This window comes from Gobius niger (assembly GCF_951799975.1).
Source record: "Gobius niger genome assembly, chromosome: 6".
In the NCBI taxonomy this organism is placed as follows: domain Eukaryota; kingdom Metazoa; phylum Chordata; class Actinopteri; order Gobiiformes; family Gobiidae; genus Gobius; species Gobius niger.
Window position 1 is genome coordinate 20,079,902 of NC_136857.1, and position 16,331 is coordinate 20,096,232.

Genomic DNA, 16,331 nt, shown 5'->3' on the forward strand with positions numbered 1-16,331 from the left:
CGCATGACTACCTATTTGGTTCATCTCATTTCATCAGCGTGATCAGAGAGCGCTCCAGCCCTCTGCGGCGTCTGGCACCCATACCAGTACCCATACCCGCACTGCACCATGGCTAATGTGAGCTCACTGTAATGAGTTTTGATACTTGTGGAGCCCACACCGTACCCATTCAGTACTCAGAGTAATCCAGGTGTAAGACAGTTGGCCACATGAGTTCTATTTCGTCCTTTTTATAATGCCACATCATCTGTTTTGCCGCTGTTTATACTCGTGTTTGTAATCTTGCCCTTTTCTTTACTTATCTCTACTTTACCAGGTACTACTCTGACATCTCCCGAATGCCTGCCATCAGTGACCAGGACATGAGTGCGTACCTGGCCGAGCAGTCCCGCCTCCACCTGAGCCAATTCAACAGCATGTCGGCGCTGCACGAGATCTACTCCTACATTGTCAAATACAAGGACGAGGTGAGCCCCCCCAGCCCCCCCCCACCCCGCCCAACCGTCCCTACTCCCATCTCCTAATCACTGGTGTCATCCTCCTCTTTACCCATCCTGACTAATACCATGAGGTCATTTGAATTCAATTACTGCGATAAGAACGGCACATCCATACGGGCGTCCAGGGTGAGCTATTATCACCATTAGAATGCACATTACGCCATGAGCTCAGCACATTACAAGGCTAATGGAGCTGCGTTTAACTGATGTGAGTTCTATTGTAACAGCAGAACGGATTGGGCCGTCGCTGCTCTCTGATTAAAGATGAGATTTTCGTTATTTGCCGCCACACTGCGAGTTGTATCAGTAAAATGTGCACGGGTTGAAACATGCATGACTTATGATAGAATCTACAAGTATGTTGGACACTGCAAAATGTCATTAATGGTGGAGTGGAGTGGTTAGCATTAGGCAAGTCGGCAGTGCTTCTGAATTTAGCGGTAAAGGTAAGTGGCTCGGGGGCTCAAAATCTGACTTCTGCTGGTGCACTTTCATTGTGTCATTATGCAAGACACTTGCCTGTGTATATATAGATTGCCACCTTTGAGTGTGGAGTGAATAAAAAATGACTTCTGTGTAGCGTTTTTAGAAGCTTGTCAAGTGCAATACAATACATTATACAGAAATGGGTCCTCTGCATTTAACCCACCTTTTCAAAGCTGAGCTAATCAGGAGCAGTGAAAGACCACAGTGCCACTAATCTTAACCATGCCTTTATTGCATGGTTAAGATTAGTGTTAAAGAAAACCACCCAGACACAGGGACAGCACCGAACAGGAGTTGAAACTGGGACCTTATGGTTTAGAGGTCAAAGTTGTTGCCACTGAGTCACCTCCATGTAATGGCACTCAAACTTTAATATTCTTCTACCTGGACTTGGACTGAAGAACCATAATAGACTTTTGGTTGTGAATTTGTAACTGTAATCTAGACAAACAGGTATTTTTTGGGGGGGATAAAAGGAGCTACAAGCTCTTTGTCTGTCCATTTATAGTGACAGGTCAGGTCTTGGGTGCACACACTGTGCTTCCGCAGTGACATGGAATAGTGTTCTAATGTTAGAAATCACACAGTGGAAGCCAAGTGTCACAAAGTGTCTGATATTTGTGAGAATTGCTCTCGGAAAAACAGTAGTTGCCATCAGGCCTGCAAACTTGTCACTCGACAAAGGTCATCCTATTGTGCAGATTTGTAAAAAAATATATTTTGAGGTGTGCGGGGGGCAATGTAAGCAAGTCTGCTCACATTAACTAGCAGTTATAAAACATTACCATTCACCTCACCAAAGAAGCCATTTCAGTGCCACTGCCGACCGGCTCCGGTCCCAGTGCTGTGGGTACTATTCTATATCAGAGAAAGGCTGATCAGACACACACCCCTGAGCTATGAGGATACAGCACGGGAAAGACGTAACTCCAAACCTTTAGCATGATATATTTCGTGCTCACTCGGTTTTTTTTTGCCTCAAGTTCAGGCCTGTAATGTATCACCAATCAGGCACAATAAGTCACTGCTACCAGTGTTTTCTTTATTACCATTGCAGCTATGTATTAAATTAGACATGCAGTTCTACATGTGGTGAGAGTGGGTTAAAGGACAACAGCTAATCAAGTTATTAAAAGTAACACAGTCATATCTTCAGGCGTACATACTTTCATTCTTATCCTGACTGTGTCTTCTGCCCAGTGTCATCGAAAAGTCTACACTCCTTTATGTATCATGGGATTTTACCACTGACCTGCACCTCCAAAACAGCAGTATTCTAGTAATACAATGGGTCTACAGTTGTTATATGGAGTTTGAATACTTCTGTCGTTGTGACTTTTTTTTAATCAGTGTGAATAGAAATCAATCAATAGAAAATAAATCTGATTATTAATCAATTTCCATGTGATTTTAGTGTCAGACTGTTGCATAATAAAATAGAAATAATCACATGTGAACTGATAACTTTCCAAACTCCTTGTATTCCAAGTATCTATTCATCATCATTATTTTAAAGCCTGAAAAATATGTGCTCGCCAAAAACAAATTACATTTGAAATCTGTCCAGTTTTGTGCATGTTTGTAGGTTGAGTCTCCTGATGGGCAGCCATATGTCTTCTTTGTATAAGCCATTCCCACTCTCAGGGTGCATTCATGTGTTCAAAAACACGCCATCAGAGCCTTTTACCCCCCCATCCTTCCTGCTCGTACCGCTGCGTGCCCACAATATGACTGTAGTTACACGGCTTGGTTGCAGCTGGCCCCATTCAATGCTAACTGCCCCCCGTCATTACAGCCTATTATCCAGATGTAGGCTTGCCCTGACCTCTCACACTAACACGGACAGGCTTATAATGTGCTGGCAGCAAGACAAAAACGCACATAAATATAGAGTAGCATGTCCTCTGTGTAGCAGCTCCACCTCCCCTTGTTCATCCCACACATAAAAGAAAACAGCAATGTAAGTGCGATGGCCATTAGCTTTCCATCTGAGAGTTTGGATACTCGTCTCCTCTGCCCTGGATACTCAAAACATTGGCGTTACTTTTCATAGTTCAGGCAGCATTCAAGAAGAATACATGTGTGAATATACCACGCTGTGGGGAACTAGAGTATAAACAAGTAATCTAGCACTGTTGTACCTCTTGAGCACTCAAAATACTCAAGGAACCAGTCATCTATTTACACACCAGTGTATGCAGACACTGGGGGCACACACAGTTGCATTGATTTAATCATTAATAATTATACTTTTTGCGTCATCAAAAACGTTTATTTATAGTTGATGATTATTACGTCTCAAATGTACAAATAGCTTACATTGTCTTATTTCAACAAGAAACTTACAAAGATTGGGTATCTTTGCCAGCTTTAGTGCAGGTTTATAATTTTAGTTAAGTATAAATAAACAGATCGAGATCTGCCAAGCATGTATTTGTATCCAGGTCATATCATCTTTGATTTCAACCTGAAAAGACTCACAGAGACAGAATGCGTAAGGAAAGTTTTAGTGAATGTGAATCATGATTGGGGCTCAGACCCCAGCGGATTATTGCAGTAATGGTATGGAATACATGGCGTTGATGGATGATGGCCAGAATCTTACACCCAAGCCCGGACGCTGGTGGTGGTAGGACGAGACCCGGGGCGGCTAGATGACAGCGACGGGCGGACCCGAGGAAGGGCGGAGGAGGGTCACAGCACGGCTGGGAAATGGGAGAGTGACAGGGGAGCTTAAGAAGGGGATCCGTACGATGAATGGCTGAAGCAGGAATAAGCAGCTGTGATGATTGGCTGACACAAAGGTGCGGCTAGAGCTGGGGCTGTGATTGGATGATTGGTAAAGGCTGCCGTTGATGAGGTGATGAATGAAGGCTTCAGGTACGTCTTCCAGGTTGAATTAGCGCTGAAGCTTCATTTATTTTGATGGGGACAAAAAGCTCATGAAACCGTATTCACCACACACACACTGTATTCCGCTGGTTGTCACTTGCTCCATTATCTTATTTTTGAGAAGTTTGCAATCATCAGAAGGTAAATGACCTGTCATTCGTTGAAACTGTCTTGCGATATCTCTGCAGAAGCGTTCTTGTATTAATCTCACCTCTTGTGATTTCCGTCACAGATCCTGACGGCGTTGCAGAAAGACGAACAGTCGCGCAGACAGAGGCTACGCGGCAAACTGGAGCAGGTGATCGACACCATGTCCATGACCAGCTGAGAGTCGGCCAATCACAGCCTCCGCCTGCCGCCAGCCAGCCCCGCACTGGCCAATCAACACGCCTTCCCTGACGACCTTGTGACTTTTTGACCTTTAACGTTCCTTTCACGACAAAACCATGGAGCAGCAGCACACCAGAGAGACGAACATACAGGGATTGGCTTTGTTTTCTTCTTCTGAACTGCCAAGCCAGGCCCCCCCGACACAACCAAATCAAACCTGCCCTACAGCCTCAGTGGATACGGACCTACGGCGGGAGCACCAGTGGGGTTCTTCGGCCAATCAGGCGAGACTGGTTCACTGCAGTGGTGACCAAGAACTTTGGAAATATAACTGCAAAATGTTTTTTCTTCAGACGATTAGCCAAGACTAACCCAGGATCTGTGTTTCTATTGTGGTGACAGTGCATAAACAGCCATGGTAAAGATTCAGTGCATCGCTCTGAGACACTTCAGCAGGTGGACACACAGGCAAACAAGGACTATTCAGGGAATCTCTACGGAAACAACACCCATAGTCCGACAATTTGGATTTTTGCTTTGTTTTTTTTTTCTATTCCGGCTCTCCTCAGTGCTGTGCCACTTGTGTTAACTGCTGAATTTGCACAACAAAGCTGAATCAAAAAGATTGAAGAGGATATATGAATCTCTATATAGATATATAAATAGAAACTTTTTTTCAAATGAATGAGAGAAAAAAAAAAAACAGAAGTTTTCAATTTTAATGTACAAAAGATCCAGGATTTGATAATTATGAAAAACACAAGGAAAAAGTCGTTCTGTGCCATGTTGTTTTACTTTGAATGTTGTTTAGTGCAAAGAAAACTTTTCTTTCTGATTAGACGAAATGTGCTATGAAATGTTGTCATGCTTAGTGACTGAAAGTGAAGAGTATAAAATAGGCAAAGCGCTCTATATATAACAGACAGCTTCTATATTTCATTTCAAGACAGTTTTTTTTTTGGGTTCTAGAGGGCATTTTTTTGGTTACTCTAAACATTGTTGACCGAGGAGCTCTGGGTTTTAATTGATGTATAAATTGTTGAAAATAGCTAAAGTATTTTTTTATACATCACAAATGAAAATGCTATTCGTCCGCCATATTGCCTCATTGTTGTCAACTGCATATTTTGGTTAACTTTGAGACAGTACTGGACTCAAACAGACTTTAGCGGTCCAACAAGATCTCATGTGTTGGAAACACTGTTTAAAGTAACCAAAGACATACTTCCTCCTAACCATTACCGTAAAAGCCAGTGGAAGTGTAGTCGAAGGCGATGGCTTAACTCTGGCAAAAGGCTATTATCCAGAACCATCCACGTTGTTTTGCAGACTGTTTCCCACGGCATTCCGCAATCAAGGGCACTTTCCGGAGCGCCGTCAGTATTGTGTTTTTTACCAATGGAAGGTGGTACTGAAGGCTGAAGGTCTCTCAAATGTGAATGTGGTGTAAGTAAAAGAAACTGTAGCTCGATTTATGTGAGTGTTTTGTACTAGTCAAAGGCCTTTTCTCTTATTTTCGTTCTGTGCTTTGAACCGAAGGTAAAAAAAGAAAAAAAAAAAAAAAAGAAGAAAAGATATGTTTTAATGTTTACGCTTCCTTTGGGGTATGTGCTGCTTTAAACGCCAATTTTGCAGTGCTTCATTGTGATTAATTAGAACACGTTGATTCTTCATGGCTGTACATGGGGTACAAGGCTAATACGCACACACGTCTGGCAACATGTTGAAAGACGGCCACGTGATGCAGTGCGGATGTACCCATTTGTTGTTTTTACAGGCTTTTACAAAATGATGTAAGGGGAGGGGGGGGGGGGGGAATGTCAGATGCGTTTCTTCGACACCAATGCCTCCGAAAACATTTAAGTTCTTCCATGACAGTGCTTCCCATTAACGGATGTTTTTTGCTCAAACACAAGCCTCGTCTCATCAGGAACAAAAAGCCATTTCATTGTTGAGTGTTTAGTTTGTAAAACAGCCTCAGTCTTGTCATTTTGACGGTAAAAAAAATAAAATTAAAAAAAACACACAATGCAGAAACAGTAAAAGTACAGTTGGCGTTGCATCTAAAATCAGCCAAAACATTGTGACCATTTGTCACTCATCTCATAGGCCTTGTTAGTTCCTTTCGAATGGTGTACATTGTATATACATAGATGGTATTGTAAATAGACCAAAACGTATTATGTCATTTCAAATACGTCCAGTTGTACATATTTATTTGATGAGAGGTGTCCTTCAAAAATCTTCAAAAAATGTTAGCTTGTATGTAAACCAAGTTGCTCTTACTTTACAATGAAGCTTGCCAGACAGATTGCCTTATGCTACTAAGGTTTATGAGTTATAGCTAAAGCACAATTTATATAAAAATGAGTATATTTTAGAGTAAAAAACAGCAGCATACATTTTGTGGTTATTCATAGTATTGAAAATAATCCCAGTGCTAACCATTATAAAACTATGTCAGCATAGCAAATGACCCCAGTGGTCTTTTGGTGGTCTCGTCCAGTCGCCTTAGTAGCTGCTTATTTCTTGACCTACAGTGGATTTCCTGATATTGGTCATAATGTTATGGCTGATCCCAACCACAAATTGCTTCAACAACATTTGCTATTATTATTTTTGAGTTGCAATCACATTTAATTATTATTATTACGTTTTTCCTAAGCCATGTCATTAATGTAACGTACTGTATGAGCTTTGATACTTGAACCAGTGATTTTAAACAGGGTACAACTCCATACAGGGCGCTGACCAAAGCTTCTTAAGTTCATTTCAGAAATGTATCCATCATTCCTTTCCTGTGCTTCGCCCCAGATATTGCATTTCAACACAGATCCAGCTATAGAAATTCTGACTTTTGAAGCACTGCACTGAAGATGTTTCTTTCTTTCTTTTTTTGTTTTTAATGTACAGAACTTGTAAAGATATTTGGATTTCTTTTGGAGTATAAAAAAAAAAAAAAAAGTTGAGAATTGTATAAAGCAGCCTTCTATGCTTTTGTTTCTTGGTTCGGCGTCTTGTTTTGTGCTTCACCACTTGTTGGGGTAAAAAAGATGAAAAGACCGGGGCGCGGCGGAGGAAGTTGCTTTGAAGGGCCTGCTTCGGTTTTTCATTTTCCATTCCGTTGCATCTGCGCCGTTTGGCTTTTCCCGATCGAAAGAGACAGCCATGCCAAGAGGAAGGAGGAGGAAGAACCGCTCCCTGTGCCTTGGCTGCCTCCTCCCTTATCAAAGAATGTGTTCGAGGCTTTGCTGTTAAGTTTAATAAGCTGAAAATGATTAAAAGAAAGAGTTAAATATTTATTAAGATGCATTCTTTTTCTTTGAAAATGTGAGACTGGACCAGCGAAGCGATAGTCCATGTGGTAAATACAGGGTCAGAGTATACAGAGTGGGATAAAGTGGAGATGGTCCAACACGTAAAATAACAAGATTACTATTAAAAATTGAATAGTTACTTAGTAGACCAAGATGTAATTCTCTATTGCATGTGATTGGAAAGGATTAGCTTAAAATGATATTTTGTAAGCACAAGCGTTTGGAAATGAAGTTTATTGTGAAAGCCGTGTAGATGAAAACGACACAAGCTGAAATTGTGAGCTTAGCAGTCTCCCCCATCACTCTTCTGCAGTGACTAGATGGCAGTACTGAATGTTCTTGGTCTATGGCTCCCATCAGATTGATTCTTGGGACTTCTGAGGCTGAAATAACTTGCAATACGATTGAAACCCAGTTGAGACAATGCTGAACCCCTGACGTCATTCTGCCACACATGTTTGTAGAGAAATCGGGATGTAGAGACCTGGACTATTGATAGTTTATTCTTCGGATTGATTTAGCGACAATCCATCAAGGAATAGCTCTAAAATACTCAAATCAGGTGATGTGGGGGCTTAAAATGGAGTTCCCCAATTCAGCCGACTCTTCCTTTTATACGTATTGCAAAAACCCTACGCTAAAATGATCCGTCTGAAGAGGGCTCGTGCTAAATAAGGTTATTTGAAGTGTAAAGACAGCTCTTCGCCATAGACTCACACACCGCAGTTCTCCTTATACGACATGTTCCAGTTTGTCCCTGGCCCCGCACTCTTCCTCACCTGCTCACTCCGCTCTGATAAAAGGGGGATCTTAGAAGGAGCGTGGGACATTAAGTACCTGCACACAGATTAAAGGAGGAAAAACTTTCATACTTTGTGATTTCTGCTATACCTTTTTAAGAGTTTGAGACTTGAAGCTGCTGTGGCAGGTCCGTTTCACGCCTGTGTGTGTGTGCGTGGGTGTGTGTGTGTGTGTAAATATCTGCCTCTTTCCTATTTTGCAGATTTATTACGTGTAAATATGCATCAAGGAGAGATTAAACATGTTTTTTGCTACACTTGCCTTGTGTTTTTATTTCGTCCGGTGCCATATTCCTCCAAAGATTAAAGGTGAAAATGAAAGTTTTGTAACGTCATTGGTGTTAAATTACTTGTTACCAACGACAGTAGCTGTGATTTAAGAAAAAAACGAACTGTCTTAGCGTCGTAGATAGTTTTTTAGGACTCTTTCTTTTTTATTCATTTAACCTCTGGGCCCCCGCCTTGACTGAGCAAGTTTTCTCAGGTTATTATCCAGGCACTACCCAAATCTAAAAGATGTAAACCAAGATGAAAAAGTGACGATAACGTGGCAACAACGCATGGAAACTGAAGGAGGAAAAACACTATGAAAGTGATGTAAAAGCCACCAAAGAGTGTTAAAAAGGTGCTGGAAAAGCAACAATAACACAAAAACTACAAATACACGACAAAAATATGACTTAAAAACTGTGACAACGCAACAAAAAAGTTCCAATCAGTTTTGAAGGTCTCTAAACTGGTGAAAAAAAACCAAAGTTACCATATTTAGTTTGTTGCCCTTTAAAGCCACACCGTGTAGAATTTTACCCAATAAATAATACTGAAATACAAGCATTTATTTTATGACAGATATTTTCCTCATTGAAAAATACCTCATAAATGCACAAACAAACATGTGCCTTTGCTGTGAGCGGCTCTTCTCTCTAAGACATCACAGCAACTCTACCAGAAGTGGGTACGTGTCCAGCTCGTCTCCATGGAGATGTGACTAAAACAAGTAAAGTTATCATGCAAGTCCATTCTTTGATTACCCACTACATTTTCTGCGTTGAGCTGGTCATTAGGAGCATGTTTTGTGTTGATGGCAACAGTATAGTCCAAAATGTTGCGCAGTGTGCCTTTAAGGGGTAAAAAAAACAACCTTCGGCAACATTAAAACATAGTCCTAGGGTTTATTGGTTCTTTTGTCAAGATAATGCTGTAAGCATGAATAATAGGTGCAAAGGGCATGTCCAAATATGGACAAAAACTTTAGGTTTATGATCAAATATGGTGCCTGCTTTTTTCTTGTTGTAATTTCACTCATTCACTACATTTCACTCCAAAACCAACACATATATCATCAATGAGCACAATTATTCACCAATAAAATGTGTGAGTTTCATCAACTTACAATGACAAGTTATGTCAAGAAATGTACCATAATTTTAGCCAGACTTGGGTCTTTTTCAGACTTCAGAGAAAACGGGAAGTTTAGATCGTGACCGGTCTCTGCTGATTGGTCAAATGCCACAGTATTGGGATCTGATTGGCTGAGTGAGGATTACATGCTTCTTCAACTTACCTTACCATTTGTAAGTGAATGTTGTATTCAAAGAGCTATACGTTCTATTGCAAAAATATAGTTTTTCCATAGTACAATTTCACCTTCTTTTTCAATCTGCAATACAGCTCCAAGTACTTTCTGCTAGATTCTCAAGTACCCCCACATGTCCTCATACCCCTGGTAGGGAAACACTGCCATAGAGTATATGCCCAATCGCTGTCGCAGAACAGTAGAACATCCAAATGTTAATTCTGACACTGTGAAATAAAGAAAGAGTTATAAAATAATAATAAAACTGTATTGCTAATAGAAGTATAAATGGTTTATGATCAGTCTGAATCTGCTGCATTTGAACATTTTATACAAAATAACGAATCACAAGAATAAATTCCTAAGAACATTCCCAACAAACTAACAAGAGCAATGACTCTAGTAGGCCTACCATACTTGTCATCAGCACATCAGCAGGGCAATATCAGGGTGTTTTGTTAATAAGCTAACTAACAGGAACAGCAAGCAAATACAGCATGAACAGTATGCTAACACAGTGAATCTCAATTCATTTAGCTTGTGAAAAAAAATGAGATCATCTTAACATGCCTACACCACAAGTCTGACACCTGTAATCCTCTCCACTTCCTCTTTTTCCCCCCCACTGTGTTCTTCACAACACAGCGTTCCTTTGTCTTTAATTTTCCACTTGTACATTATAAAGAGTCCCCGCTGCTCTCGTCAGAAACACATTTCTTCACTTACCACCTCCTGTCGCCTGCACTTTCTGTGTGTGGTGCGTTTGCGTATCTCCAGGCATCAGATTACCATGTTTGAATAGCGCTCGTTGGGAGGAATGGCTCTTTATTTGGCCGCTCTATCTCGCTTTCTGTCTCCTTTGTGCCCGCGGCCTTTTCTGGTGATTCAATCGGCGACCGTGCTCCACGCAAAACTGCACTGGGCGCCTGAAAGATGGCACAGTGAAGAGGAGGAATGAAGCACAAAAAGTCCAATTGGCTCTGAGCTGGAGACAATGGGACGTCATCGGTTTGTTTTAGAGACACGGGAAGGTTCTCAGTGGAGATAGTTAATAAGGCTGACTCTCGTTTTTGTTTTGCTTGAATGTACAATCAATAATGGCCAACAAGGGAAATCACAACAGGATGAAAGAGGACGTCAAGTCGAAGGGGCTTAAAACCTCCTGCAAAGCCTCATGATGAGTGTTTCTTTACTGACCCCTTATGATTGGAGTTTGTAGAGGTGCAAAGTATTTTACTTTGCTGTTTATATCTACAGTATATATATGGTGTTCCCGGTCTTCAGCGAGAAATCATGTTCATTTAGCCCCAGTGTTATATAATATTCCAGCTGAAACACTAGATGATGGACTTACAGTGGGAGTACATCGTCCATACATGACCTTGTGTGTTCCTCCCAAACTATTCAACTTAGATTTGTGAAAGAGCACTGGATTCCACAGCATTACTGGCAAAATACACTGTGGATTGATTACCCCAAAGTTGAATAGTTTGGGAGGAACACACAACGTCCAGGGTGGGGGGGAAAATGGAACAGCACACCAACATCCAATAGCTGGCTGATCCTTCTGTGGCAGAAATAACTGCTTTTCTGTAGTTGCAGATTAGACGCTCACTACGATCAGGATGAATCTGGGACCATTCCTCTTTACAAAACTGCTGCAGTTCAGTGAGATTTAGGGGTGTTCAACTCCTTTGAAATGACTGGATCTGATTTTCCTATAGCATTTGGTCGTGACGTATGTAATGCGCCCGAGTGAGTGAAGCAGCTATCATAACTCTTGAGGGCATTCTTTGCACATTCCAAGGCTTCAGTTTTAATTTCTGGATATTTGGGAGCCGAGCCAGGAAGGATTGAAGAGCTTCCATTACTTTCATATCCGCCGCCATTGCCAAACTACAACCAGCAAATGCGGCGCAAATGCTTGAAGTCACCTGCAACACCCGCCTCCCCCACTCGCTGAATGGTAGGTTGAAATTCAACCGATGTAAAGCAGCCACTGAGATCAGACCCAGACGTACATGTACGGAAATTATACTTGACCGGAGTTTACGGATGGCTAAGGCCAGGCTACTTCAGACGTCTAAAATGGAAAACTTCTTTACAAGCAAGAGATTCCACAAACGTCTGCAACAAATGAAGCCGTCTCCTGAATGATACACCGTAACTAGTTGGCAAGACTCATCTTCAAGTCAGATGGGTCATTGTTGCTGCACCTTTTCCCTTAGGGTCTTCTTAATTTTGCAACTGTTTCATATGATCTAAAGACAGAAACAGTAAACGAATACATGATCTTTTCTAACGCAAATGTCTTTGCATCTTCAACCTAAACTGTTTCCATTTGAACCTGAGCTAAAGCCGAAGGCCTCTGTCATTCACATCTGCTTTGAAAAAAAAAAATCTATTTCCTCAGACCATGTAGTGTTACAGGTGACTTTTACTGCACTGGCCCCGATCAATAAACTCCAGAATAGCAGCCGTGAGGGAGTTCCTATAAGTCCTGCAGTCGGATTGTGAGTGCGTCTCTCTCTGGCAGGCTCGCAACAGCAGAGTGCGAGAAGAGGAAAAAGCAAATGTAGCAGCAGAAATACAGCATGTACTTGGACTGGGGCTATTTTGACCAGCTTCAGCCTCCTCCTGTTCGGCAGCACGAGTCCCGGCAGGAGATTTCTGCACCTTTCCTCTCGCAAGATATCCCATACTTTGATCTTGAGAACAACTCCACCAGCCCGCTACTCGCTGCTTATAATGTTCCACCACTTTCTGTCAATCTTACTTTCATGTTATGCTGTAGTTCCAAAGTGAGGTCTACATACGGCAGAATAGTGTATCGTGTTCATAGGGAATACACATTACACTTTCTACTTTGAAACGTAATGTGAAAGTTATTGCTTGATTGGGAAATGTAAAGTGTCAGAGTATTATTATGACAGCATTTAGAATGAAAGATTGTGTTCCACCTGCAGTTGCGACTCGGCGTCAGGGTTGCCGGGTATCAGCGGCCAAACCCCGCCCCAACGGTATCTGAAAAAAACACCCGAAACCCGCGGACATACGGAGCAGCTGGAATTTCCATAGCATTTTGCAGATTTATAGGGTCACTGCATGCGCTCCACTGATGACGTGGGACAGCCTCTCACACCCAGAAAAAGCATCTGTATTTGCCTTAGATTTTAGGTTTTATTGTAAGAAATAGGGGGTTTACATCATAGACTGTAAAAAATAATGGACGTCTTCTGCTCACTCCTCCCCGTTTACCATAATGACCACGGTCGTGGGGGAATTCATGGCGGATTTACAGACTCCCCCTCCCCAGCTCTGACGAAGCATGTTCCTAAAAAGGACATACGGGCAGGATTTTCACCATAGACTCGGCCCTTGCGTGACGTGTAGCTCGCGCTGCTCCAATGCTAACAACAGTCCCTCATTAAGTACGAGATTTCAAAAATTATTTTTACGAAAACCAGCCTGGTTTCATATATTGTGATTAACCCAGTGTTATCTCAGGAGGAATATCTAGCCTAGTCTAGTGTTGAAAAAATTGAAACCAGGCGTTAAAGTTGTTTTTAAGCTGTCTAAACTCCAATGCTTTTCAATAGGGGGCCTAGTGGCGATATGGAGGTACTACAGCAATCGTGGAGCAATGGCGGCCCCCAGTGTCTTGGTCATAAAGCAGAGCAGCCAGCGCCCATTGGTTTACATTTGCTTAAGCTATAAATACCACATTTAAAGCAATACTAAGTAACTATTGTCCCTGGATGCCATAAGCGCCAATGCAGGTGTCGTTGCATGTTGCGGGGTTTTACTCATTAATTGTCCGTGAGAGTAAATACTACTGCAAAAGACAAAGGGAGAGAGGGATATTATACATCCAATTACACAATGAAGATTTTTTTTTTCACTCAAACTTGTCTGTACATACTCTTTAAGTGGTGCTAGCCCGCAGTTAGCTTTGCCCGTTAGGCTGTTCTTCTTCTTCATCATTCTATTAGTGTGTATTGAGGCCTTCGACCCGTAGGCAGTGAAGTTGCAATTGTGGTTTTCTGGCCAGAGACACAAGGGGGGACCCCCCCAATCATTCCATTAACACTTGTATTACCCCAAGAGGGAGGGTAGGATTCATTAAGGTAAACAAGTTACTTAGTACTGCTTTAACATGGTAAGCAGCAATGCCAATCCTGCCCGGAGCGGGAAACTCTTATGGCGTGACTCTATGTGACTCTTCCTGACAATATGTCTTACAAATACTGTTAAAAGGCAAAATTTCGGTGTAATAATATGCGTAACAAAGTTCTGGACCGCACTGACCCTCTACTGACTTTGAATGTAGAGGAGCATTGCAGTCTGATAAATATTAATATAGGGATTGTGACTCAACATATTGCGATCTATAACAAAATCAATATTGCAATAACCCTGGATAAAACGGAGGAAGCAATAACTGAACTCTTGTGTTTGTCAGGATAAGTAACGGAAAGACAGCTCTGTTGTCACTCTCTGTAGTAACACTAAGTGTTGGGGCATAGTCGCAGTGAATGTGAATTTTGCATTTCATTAGCAGCATTTGTGAGTCGTCAAACACTTTTACGCTGTTTACTCAGATCACTTCATTGTGAAATACTGTATACTCTAACTTTTTGTGCTTTCCACTGCATTTCATTGTCTCAAGTGCTTGGAGTTAAGTTTACTTTGTCTCATAAATTCTTCTTCTCCTAAAGTATTCTCTGGTGCTCTGTTTCGCTGTGAATTTTCTTGCCAAATCAACCCCTTCACCCAAAAGTTTCCAAACGCATAGCTTTTGAACAACATTGATTAACTGTCTTAAAGGCACTGCTTAAAGGAATAGTTCACAGTTTTTTCCAGCTTAGACGAGTTGATACATACCTGTCTGGTCTTTGTGCATGCCTGTGTAAGAGGTAGCTTCCAACTTCACCCCGTTTGGAGCTATAGGAATACATTGGGAGAGGCCAAATGCTAACAACATCTTTGGTCTTTTTGCGTGACTGAGGGCACACACAAAGACCAGACAGGTACGCATCAACTCATCTAAGCTCAGGTAAAAAAACATATCTTAGTATGTAAAAACGGTGAACTATTCCTTTAACATTTTGGACCATGCTGTCGCCATCAATACAAAACATGCTCCTAATGACCAGCTCAACACAGAAAATGCTATTTTTGCAAAGAATGGATTTGGATTAGGACCTAACCTATTCAAATCTCATATTCTGCTGACTTTAGTCACATCTCCATGGAGACGAGCTGGAGATGTACCCACTCATGGTAAAGTTACAGTCATGTCTTTGGAGAGGTGAGCCGCTCACAGCAAAAGGCTCACGTTTGTTTGTGGCTTTGTGGTTTGTGGCTTTAAGTATTGTACCGTTGTCCACGAGGTTCCCGATGTTGCTTTACAAAAAATAACAGTTCCTTTCCAGGTGGTTATTTTGACCACACTTGATTTGAAAGAAATGTGAATGCTTCGAACTGGCTGGGCTACTTACTCAGTATTCGGAAACACTTCTATAGCTGCAGTCAATATTTCCTTTTTTCCCTCCCTTTTTCTCTTCCTGCTCCTCTGCTGCCTCACTGCAGGGCTGGCTGAGGGCCGCAGCTCCTGGAAGAAGCGCAGAGCTCCAAGAGTCATCTGGCGCTAAGCACAGCTAAGCCGGGCTTCCCTAAAGCATCTTAGCTCTGTGGTCTACAAAGGTTTACAAAGAATATCACAGGACCAAGTGCTAAAACCCAGCAGTTGGCCTCTGACGCCTCCAGTTGAGAGGGCTAAGCTAACCGAAGGCTGATCTGAGGTGATTTGGGGAGTAAACACTAATTTTGCACAGTAAACAGAGCTGCGCAGAAGGACTTTGAAGTTTAAAAGACAATTTCAGAGAAGACCTACTCCTTTTACTACATTTGTTTCAACTCAACTCCGTAATATTACCAATAAGCAATAGTCTGATTCATTTTTCTGTGGTAATATTCTGGCAGGGAGAATTGCAGTTCTGCTCAATGTTCACCACTGCTTCGGGCAATGTAATACAGTAGTATTGATTTGGGATTTGGGTGTCCTCTCGGATGTAACCATCTGCACTTTTCAAAGCTTGGTACGTACACAGACTGTTGGTGACTGCTTGTAGTTTTACTGCATATATGGGAAGAGCAGGGTCTAAGTGGGCAAGGCACATTTACATATATACAACACAAAACAACACATTTCAGGATCATAATTAGACGTTCAACTGTTTTGATATATTTTCTTAAATTGTGATCTTCTGAATATTACACTAAAGGGTCTGTTGCCCGCAGCGAGTGGATCGGACAAATAGAAAGGCTATTTAGCATCAGGGGGAAAGGTGCAGCACACTGGCATTAGCACAAAATTAATGATAGACACTTAAGGGGAGACACTACAGGCAAACCTCAATTTTTTCAG

General features: G+C 41.8%; 1 protein-coding gene and 1 long non-coding RNA gene across 3 annotated transcripts in view; one reads left to right on the top strand and one right to left on the bottom strand.

Annotated features, from left to right (window-relative positions):
- plxna1a (plexin A1a) overlaps positions 1-5,781 on the top strand; it is a 308,362-nt gene extending 302,581 nt beyond the window's left edge. For both annotated transcript variants that reach the window (XM_079557533.1, XM_079557534.1), the window contains exons 32-33: positions 317-467; positions 4,111-5,781. In XM_079557533.1, the coding sequence (XP_079413659.1) occupies positions 317-467; positions 4,111-4,206 (247 nt within the window). In that variant the 3' untranslated portion in view covers positions 4,207-5,781. The remainder of the gene's footprint in view (positions 1-316; positions 468-4,110) is intronic.
- Positions 1-16,331, bottom strand: part of LOC306963912 — a 393,872-nt gene that overhangs the window by 325,179 nt on the left and 52,362 nt on the right. The gene's annotated exons all lie outside the window — the stretch shown is intronic.